Source organism: Trifolium pratense, linkage group LG4, assembly GCF_020283565.1.
Source record: "Trifolium pratense cultivar HEN17-A07 linkage group LG4, ARS_RC_1.1, whole genome shotgun sequence".
Lineage (NCBI taxonomy): Eukaryota > Viridiplantae > Streptophyta > Magnoliopsida > Fabales > Fabaceae > Trifolium > Trifolium pratense.
Window position 1 is genome coordinate 18,530,132 of NC_060062.1, and position 10,578 is coordinate 18,540,709.

Below are 10,578 nucleotides of genomic sequence, written 5' to 3' on the forward strand. Positions count from 1 at the left end.
CCTCTTCTTCTTCCTCAACTTCTTCCTCAGATGATAGCTCTTCAAAAGTAGCCATCAGACTCTTTTTCAATTTGCTCTTGAATTGTTGCTTCTTTGAGCTGTATCTTTTGCTTTTGTCTTTAGCAGACATTTCTGGACAATCAGCAATAAAGTGTCCTGGCTTCTTACAGTTGAAGCAGTTCTTCTGATCATCCTTTTTGCTGACAAAATTTCTGGAGCTGTTACCTCTGAAGTTTCTTTTGTTAAATCTGTTCCATTGCTGAAACTTGGTAAATAAAGCAAACTCATCCTCATTCATCTCATCCTCTTGACCATCAGCAGAAGATTCTTCTTCAATATCAAGAAGCTGAGTCTTAAGAGCCTTAGAAGTAGTCCTAGTTGACTGTAAAGCCACTGACTTGGACTTCTTCTTAGTTTCTGAGTCAGCATCCAGAACCATCTCATGGCTTCTGAGATTGCTTATCAGAGCTTCAAGACTCAGAGTTTTGAGATTTTGAGCTTCCTCTATTGCAGTGACCTTAGGTCTCCAAGCAATAGGGAGACTTCTCAGAATCTTCTGAACATGGTCATAGGTTGAATAACTTCTCTTAAGAGCTTTAAGACCAGATACAAGGATTTGAAACCTTGTAAACATAGTCTCAATGTTTTCATCTTGTTGCATAGTGAAAAGTTCATATTGCCTTATCAAAAGACTAGCTTTAGCTTCTTGAACCTTTTCATTACCATCATAGGTAGCACACATAGAATCAAATATAGATTTAGCAGTAGACTTGTTCTCTATTCTGACATAATCCTCATGTCTAATAGCACCAACAACAATGTCCTTTACTCTATGATGCTTAGTGTAGATTTTTAAGTTAGCTGGTGTGAGTAACTTTCTATGCTCAATGGACAACCTTCCATGTTCATTTAAGTTTTCAAAAGTTACTCCCAACTCAACCAAATCCCACAACTCATGATCAATAGCAGTAATATTGCTATACAATCTCTCTTTCCACCACTCAAATAATGATGCATCACCATTGAATATAGGGGCTTTTCTGTTGCCACTATGTTCATGTGATTCATTACTCAAGTAGTCAAAACCAAAAGCATTTCTAGGACCACCACCAGCTCCACTGGCCTCTTCACCGGTTGTTCTAGTGCTACTATCGTCTCCTCCAGACATAGTGTTCTCACAAGATCTTTACTGTCTCACTGTTAAGTGAAAGTAACAGACCAGGTGCTCTGATACCAATTGAAGGTGTGAAAACACAAGAAGGGGGGGGGGTTGAATTGTGTTTTAGCTAAGTTAAAACTTTTTCAAGTTCTTAACTCAACTACGTTCGCAGCGGATAAATAACACAAATAATAACAAGAGAGAGAGAGAGAGATCACACAAGCAATTTATACTGGTTCCTCTCACAAAACGAGAGTAGTCCAGTCCCCTTGCACTTCCAAGGGAGTTCACTATAATCACACAAGATTACACCTGCTCAAGCACACAAGCAAGAGACTTCTCAACAATGCTCAAGCACACAAGCTTAAGACTTCACACTTAAGCACACAAGCTTAAGTTTCTCAAGAATAATAAAGTATATGAAAATATACAAATGCTCTTAGATGAACCTAAAGAGAGCAAATACAAATAGTACAGAGTATTTGACTAAAGTGCAAAAACACTTAACAGAGGTTCAGAGCTTGTATATCACAGAGTTCAGAGTTTGTTCAGCGCACGTTCAAATCTTGATAATTGTATATATTGTTGTAGCTGAATCTTCTAGTATATATACCACTAGAAAAGAGTCGTTGCAAAAGGAGCCGTTGGAGTTGATAATCTTTTGTCTTCAAGCAGCCTGTCTTGATGCAGTTTGGTTGTATCCAAAACTAAGAAAGAGTTTCAGGTACTTTGACTACTGCAGAGAAGACTTTCCTTATTCAGCTAACAAAACTGAAGACCCACGTTCTCAAAAGAGGACAGACAAAACAGAGGTAGCTGAACTGATCAGACTTGAAAGGTCCTTTTCTTCATTGGTAGAAGAGTTGACTAGCAAAGGGAATCTTCACAGCTTTCAAAGAGATCTTCAGACTTTGATGAAGCTTAGTAGTCAGTCAAGAAGTTCTGAAGACTTCATCCTCTGAATGTTGTAACTTCTGAAGTCCAACAACTTCTGAGCGCTTGTGAACTTCTGAATTCACATCCTCTGAACTTCACTCAGAGCTTATATGATGCTTATATCTGCGCACTTAAAATAAATTTTTAGTCCATTCAATTGTTAATTAATACTTTGTTATCATCAAAACCTTTATAGATTTAGGGGCAAACATTTTTAAATCAATTTTGTTCCAACAATATACACCGAACTGGCCGGCTCAACATATTTAGACCAAACTATTAGTTTCTTTTTTGGACTTATATACCACCAATCTATAGTTGAATAGTCATTAATATATTACCTAAGATGATACTCCATTATTAAGTGTGCTAACTTTGGTATGAAAGTTATATATGCATGAACATAATGCTCATTCGTTAATAAATACTTTCGATTCTTATTATAAAAAAAAATAAATTTACTTTTTAGATTTATAGAAGATTTTGATACATGTATCTAGTTTTTAATATGGTCTAAATATATTAAATATTCTATAATTTTAAAAACAAATTTTTTCTTATAATAAGACTTGGAGGGAGTACTATTTTAGTTTAAAAAAGAGTTTCTAAAAGTGAAGGGGGTGAAGTAGTAATATCAACATTTAGTGAGATATTTTAAAATACAAAATTACATAAGACTTACAAAATTAAAATAATTAAAAATATCAAGTTTTATGAGTTCAATGTTTGAACCTAGCTTGAGTAAAATAAAAAGTCTTTGAACCGCTCAAAGATGATACGAGACTTTTAACCAGACTTTACTTATCTCGTGGTCGAATTCTAAATTATCAGGCTTCTTGAGGCTCAGAACCAAATGACTAATGGCAAAAAAATAAAATAAGGTGGCATGAATTTTTTATAAAATTATATTCTTATGCATTAATTTGTATTATATATAGCTCCATTTTTAGGGATGGCAGAAAAACACAAATCAGAGAGAGCCACCCGAACCCAAATTAGAGTCAACGGGCGAACCTCGGGTTGACCGGGTTAGAGTTTAGGTTCGGGTGACACCTGATACCACGGGTGTGGGTTTGAGTCTCAAACCCACACCCGAAATCAGAACACCCACCCGAATATATGTTAAATTACCTATATTTTGCATTTTCAATTAGCAGACCTTATTTTGCTTTGATTTCCATCAATGACAATATGTTTTGCTTAAATTTACAACATATATTTTTGCCAACTGATTGGAAATACGTTTAAATTCCCTTGTTTTTGCTTAAATTTACAATATGTTTTGCTAACTGATTGACTAGACAGACCTTGTTTTGCTTAAATTTGCAAAGTAGTACAAAATGCTCTGTGAGTTTGAATTTGGGTGGAAAAACCCGAACCCAATGAGTGTGAGTGTTGGTTTCGTTTTGCCACCCAAACAGCCTTTGTGTTTAGGTTCAAGTGGTAATTTCGGATATAAGTTTGGGTAGTGTAAAACCCGTATCCATGAAACCCATTTTCATAGTTTTGCAGAGTACTATTGGTCTTTTACCCATAATAGTGAGGGTGAGTTGTAGTTGTAGGGGTTGGAAACTAAATTTATTGAATCAGTAAAGAACATATCTAATCAGTGTACCAACTATTTATGGAAAGGGGCTGACATCTCAATAGTACAACAGTAAGAACATACTTCCATTGAATGTACGTAATTGTGTTGATAGATTGCATTAACAATTTTCTTTTGAGTTGGTAAAACAATGTTCTAAAATTAGATGCTAGAAATTTTAAAAATGAATTACAACACAACACCCTGTAAATTTGAAGTAGCTACCATAATAGAAATTTAATGATGCCAGTTTTGCAGCTGAATCGAACTATAGCTCCACGGGTGACGGATGGGTCCATTGCCCGGTTTTTCATGAAATGACAGTGTCATAAAACCAATCATATTACAACCTTACTTGAATATGATCCGTTCTATAGGCTCGTACAACTGTATCCTTGATTTCTAAGAAGATCAGAACAAAAATAATAATAATCATTTTTACTAAAAAAAAAAAAACTCAACCATATATGATTTTTGTGAATAAAATGCAATTTATGAATCAAGTGATTTATGTTAAATCTCAACTATTGATATTTTAATTAAATTATTCAGTTCAAATTATTAATGAACTGTACATAAAAACCAATGAATCATTTCCAAAAAATTTATTTTGTTATTTAACGGAGCAGAAGCTAGGCAGAAGTTTATATTTGTAGTAATATTTATTTATACAACTTTTTTTTTAATTTTTTTTAATTTTTTTTTTTTATAAATGAACTCATTTACATCCTTAATAATAGTATTGTCAAAAATAAAACTCCACTGAAACTTATTATATTATGGGTGTATTTGCTCGGCTAAAACATAAGGGATGAGACATAAAAACGTTATTATACTGTGTTTGATTTCAAAACTAGTTTTGAGACTGTACAAACTGAATGTCAAATGACTGGACAAAAACATGAAATTCTTGTCTTTCATTAAACCACAGGACAACTTTTTGTTCTCTAGACAAATTATCTAAAATACCAAAATAATATTTTATCCACCAAACATAGTACAAGTTGAATACTCTAAACTTTATCATGTGTTGTAGAAAATACTACCTTACTCATAGTTATTGATATACATCCTGTCTTTATTTTTTTTTATAAAAAACTCATTTAAATCCCAATCTTACTGTCAAAAAATAAAACTCCATTAAAATTTCCTAATATCTAATTTTTTAGAATGCTTGGTTCAATTATTAAAAAAAAAAATACTAATTTCAAGATAAAACTTTCATATTAATATACTTAACATTTTTCTTTCTTAAATAACCAAAATTTAAGAAAATAAGATATTTGTTCATAAGGAAAATTATGAAAATACTTTTAGAGTGTGTTTGGATGGGGGAATTTTTTGAGGTAAAGTAATGTTTTGAGGGAATTCAAATGATTTGAGATGAATTCCATTGTTTGGATGAAAATTTGAAGAATTTTCAAAATGTTGGAAATTTATGAAGTATTTTGTTCAAGTTAAATTTAGAGAATTTCAAAATGACACCTAAAACCAAAGAATTTGAAATTTCTTCTCTATAAACTTTTAAAAATTACTAATTGATCGTAAAACATAAAATTAGCCGAAAAACCTAAAATCGACAATAAACGCTAAATCGGCCGAAAATCCAAAAAATCGGCAGAAAAAACCTATAATCGGCCAAAAGCTCAAAAATCAACTATAAACTCTAAAATCGGCCGAAAACCCAAAAAATCGGCAGAAAAACCTAAAATCGGCCAAAATTTCAAAAATCGACTATAAACCCTAAAATCGGCCGAAAAACCAAAAATCGACCGAAAACCCAAAATCGGCAGAAAAACCTAAAAAATCGGCCGAAAAACCAAAAATCAACTATAAACCCTAAAATTGGCTGAAAACCCAAAAAATCGGCCGAAAAACCAAAAATCGACTATAAACCCTAAAATTGGCTGAAAACCCAAAAAATCGGCCGAAAAACCAAAAATCGACCGAAAACCCAAAAAATCGGCCAAAAACCTAAAATCGGCCAAAATCCAAAAAATCGACTATAAACCTTAAAATCGTCCGGCAACCCGAAAAATCGGCAGAAAAACCTAAAATCGGCCAAATTCCAAAAATCGAATATAAACCCTAAAATCGGCCGAAATCCAAAAAATCGGCGGAAAAACCAAAAATCGACCGAAAACCCAAAATCGGCCAACATCCAAAAAATCGGCCGAAGAATCTAAAATCGTCCCTAAACCCAAAAAACTCGGCCGAAAACCTAAAATCGACCCAAAATCCTGAAATCGGCTATAAACCCCAAAATTGGCCGAAAAACCTAAAATTGACTGTAAACCCATTTTTCGGCCGATATTAGGGTTTATAGTCGATTTTTGGATTTTTCGGTCGATTTTAGGGTTTATAGTCATTTTTTGAAATTTTGGCCGATTTTAGATTTTTCTGCCGATTTTTCGGGTTGCCGCCCGATTTTAGGTTTTCGGCTGATTTTTTGGGTTTTCAGCCGATTTTAGGGTTTATAGTCGATTTTTGGAATTTTGGACGATTTTAAGTTTTTCTGCCGATTTTTCGGGTTGCCGGCCGATTTTAGGGTTTATAGTCGATTTTTTGGATTTTGGCTGATTTTAGGTTTTTTTGCCGATTTTTTGGATTTTCGACGATTTTAGGTTTTCGGCCATTTTTTGGGGTTTTCGGTCGATTTTTGGTTTTTCCGCCGATTTTTTGGGTTTTCAACCGATATTAGGGCTTATAGTCGATTTTTGGAATTTTGGCCGATTTTAGGTTTTTCTGCCGATTTTTTGGGTTTTCGGCCGATTTTAGAGTTTATAGTCGGTTTTAGGGCTTTTGGTCGATTTTAGGTTTTTCAGCCGATTTATGGTTTTTGACCGATTTTAGGTTTTTTCGCCGATTTTTTTCGGTTTTTCGGCCAATTTTTGGGTTTATGGTCAATTTTATTAAAATGAAGGAAATTCAATTACATTATCCAAACAAAGAATTTTACAATTGATGAAATTTCAACACTTTATCCAAACACTGGAATTTAAAAATCAAGGGAATTCAATTAAATCAATTGAATTGCCTAGTATTTAAAATCCTTTGAATTTCTAGAATCCCTCATCCAAAGACACTCTACAAATATGTGGGGTTCAAGAGGCCAAAAATGAATGCTTACCCAAACTAAAAATTACTAGTACATGATCAATTGTGCATTTACTTTCTAGGGTTTTTACAAACCTAACAACACCAAAGAGGAAAAAGAAAAGAGAACGGTGGTTTAAACTTCTGACAGAGTACAATAAATTTTCCATTGGCCATTCAATTTTTCAAATAGTAATTTTTCAAACAATCATTGCTATTCAACTTATTTTCAGCCCCCATCATTCAACATTTATTTAAGAAGTAAATAATTAAAAGTACCAAGACAATTTATTTTTGGTCAGAATTGTTATTTTGGACACACATATACATCCAACACAAGTAGATATTTAGTTTCTTTAACCATTTTGTCCAAAGATGCAACCTTTTAAATAAATTTCAGTTACTTTGGGAGATTGTCTCTACAATTATATGCGCATAGAATACTTTGATTTACCAAAAAAAATCTAAACAATACATCAGGCATCCATACACCGTATGTGACACCAGACATATCATGACGCGGGGCAAAAAATATTAAAAAAAGTCCAAAAACAGGGTGGACAATATATTTTACGGTGTCAACCCTATAACTTTGTGTTCCCAAAATATTTTCGATAAAATAATACGCGAGAGACCAACAAATTTAGTCTAGCGGAAAAGGCTAGTCTTTTACAACGTAGTAGACAGTAGTACAAATGTTTGAATCCCAAAAAAAAAAAAGAATCATATTTAGCTAGTCTTCTAGATGTTCAAACTCAAGGTAGATCCCAAAACTTTTACCAAGTTCAAAGAGACAATACTTCTTTAAAGGCAACTATAATTCCATAAGCTAATTTCTTTTATTGATTATCAGTAGAGACCTGTCTTAAACACATGAAGTGCTAAATTTAGTTACACTTACACCGGTTAATTACTGGCGTTTAGCACAAATAATTGATGTAAAATGTGTGTGAATGTTATAAATTACAAAATATTTATAAAAAGATTTATAAAGCAAACCAACCAAGTTCCCACATTATATATATTCAATTACAAATTATAAAAAAAAAAACAGAAAATAGTAAAGCTCCTTATTGGGTAAGGACTTAACCAATGATCAGAAATTCAATAATCATAACAACAAATGAATACTATAAGTTATAAAAAAAAATTAATGCTCAATAACCTTGATCCATATCAAGAAATCAAGTAAATTTTTTTTTCTCTTGATTTTGCTATTTCATTCCACAATGATGAATGAAATTAATTTCTCATACCTTTAATCACTTAAGAAAATCAGGAAGTTCATAATTGTCAGGATCTTCAACTTCATTGAGCCAACTATATTTTTCCATGAAAGCATTGGCCAAAGTCTCTGGTGGATAATGATCAACACAATCTTCCCAAACATTTCCATTTCCATTTCCATTAACATCTTTCATCACTTCCCATAAACAACTATTACATTTAAAACCAGCACCAAAACTTATCATAAGAACTCTATCACCTTTTTTTAGCCTCTTTTTTGCTTCCATATATCCTAACACATACCATAAACTACTTGCAGAAGTGTTACCAAAACGATGAAGTGTCATTCTTGCTGGCTCGAGATCGTATTCGGATAGATCTAAACTCATTCCAACTCCATCTATCACTGCTTTTCCTCCTGTATGGAGACAAAAATGATCTACACCACTTTTGAAATTCAATGGTGATTTTGTAGTTATTGTTCCACCACTAGACTTAGAAGAAGAAGTTGAACTAAATATCTTGAGTTTCTTGAAAAGTGATACTACAAGAAATCTTAGTAATTCTCTTGTTGGCAAAATTTTGGGTGAAATTACCCCTAAATTGTCAACAAAAGCTCTTGTAGCTGCTTTTGGGAGAGTTTTACCTAAATGAAAACCAAGTCTACCTTGTTCATCTTCCCTTTGGAGGCAACAATTATATGAGTCTTCACGCGCGCCGTGGTGTGTTCGGACTAAACACTTTAGTTTTAGTATACTTTTGTTCTTTAAAGATCTTTTGTTTGTTAAAAGAACCGCGCAACCGCCCGAGCGGAAGAGACAGTTTGCTAAGATCATTGATCTATCATTGCCTGTATACCAATTTGGACTAAGAGACTCTGATGTGACCAAAAGTGCTAATTTGTTCTTTTGTGATTTGAAAATGTTTTGAACAATGTCTAATGAAATAAGGCTAGCACTACAGCCCATTCCGGTTAGATTGTACACTTTTACGTCGTGTCTCAATTTGTAACGGTTAATGATGCGCGACGATAGAGAAGGAAGAATCGCGAGCATTGAGATGTTGACGACAAGAACATCAATTTCGGAAGGGGAAATCGATGACTTTGCGAGGAGTTTTGCAATGCTGTCATTGAAAAACTCTTCCATTTCCGAGATCCCATCGTTTAATGTTGGTGATCCTTCGCGGCCTTCGAAGATGTTTCTTGGTGCATAAGTTTGTTCGCCTATTCCGGAACTTACTATGGCTTTGAGGAGAAATTTGTACTCATTTAGTCCCAAATTCTCTGTTCTTTTGATTAATTTGCCACAAAACTCTGTCCCTAGCATTCTATCTTCTGTTGGCTTGTAACATTGGTAATCTAATATGTAACACTCTTGGTCCCTCTTTTGATCTATTAGTTTCCAGATTAGATAACAAATGTACAATGCTGAAACTAAATAGAGTAAAGAGAGAAACTCCATTTGAGAGAGAGAGAGAGAGAGAGGAATAGGTAAAGTAAAATCACAAGAAGGTTTGGTGGAGAGAGGTTTTGAGTTGTAAAGTTGAAGGTAGAGTGGTGTTTTATAAGCAGAGAGTTGAGTTGAGTGTGTGAGTTGAATATTTTTGGGCATGTGAATATGTTCATATGACTTAACATGTCAATATCTCAAACCCTAACAAATTTATTTATGTTTTGGAAAGACCTTTGTGTTGTGTCACACAACCTACATTCCTATGTACTAGGTACTTGCTGCTGCATAATGCAGATATGTTGGATCTGCATTAAGCTTAACTTTTTCATTCTCAATGACTATGTAGCCGTTGTACCGGTGCAGCTACCGTTAAAGATCCGGTTAAGCGTGTGTGTCCGGTGGTAGCTTTTACTTTGAAGAAGAGATTAGACGAGATATAACCTTAAATCAGTTTATAAGCGGGAGACACCTCTCACTCTACTAACTGATTTTGTAGGGATTGAGTTAGACCTAACTCAAATTTTTAAAATTGAGAGAGTAGTAAACCATTAGAGGATCGATAATTAAACAGTTAATTCGTGATATCTTGGTAGCATTTCAATATCCTCGTCCGTTAGGCCACGAATACGTTGGTAGTTGATGGCTTGGAGCGAGATCCTAAGATATCCAATTTTTTTAGCTTGTATATAGCCAATCTTCTCTGGTGAAACTACTCTCTCAATTATTTTAGGTATAAGAGGCAGCATTGAGTAGGATTGGAACATGCAGAATTTATTGGTTGCTTATTTATTCCTCGGTGTGCTATATCAGACTTTGGGGTTATGTATGTTGAATTGGAGAACTAATAGTTTATTGCTAATATATTGTTTGATTATTTTGGGAAGTACTTTATGGATTGTACTATTTTGGCATTCCTTGTGCCTGTTCTTTTTAATAATTTTTTTTTGCCTTTTCAAGAATTTTTTTTTAAAAAAATATAAAATTTATCCAAAATTTGTTAAGTCACTTGTTGAAGAAAATAATATCATATTAATTCTTTAGTTTTTATTATTATAAAATTTATTTTACTAAGAAAATGTAAGAGCATAATACGTTTAGACCATTTTCTAGAAATTTATATT

General features: G+C 33.4%; 1 protein-coding gene across 1 annotated transcript; it reads right to left on the reverse strand.

Annotated features, from left to right (window-relative positions):
- Window positions 1-7,879: 7,879 nt before the first annotated feature.
- On the reverse strand, window positions 7,880-9,647 carry LOC123924203 (3-ketoacyl-CoA synthase 12-like). The gene has a single exon (XM_045977018.1). It carries the CDS (start codon window positions 9,614-9,616, stop codon window positions 8,039-8,041), a length of 1,578 nt encoding a protein of 525 aa, XP_045832974.1. The 5' UTR covers window positions 9,617-9,647; the 3' UTR covers window positions 7,880-8,038.
- Window positions 9,648-10,578: the final 931 nt, after the last annotated feature.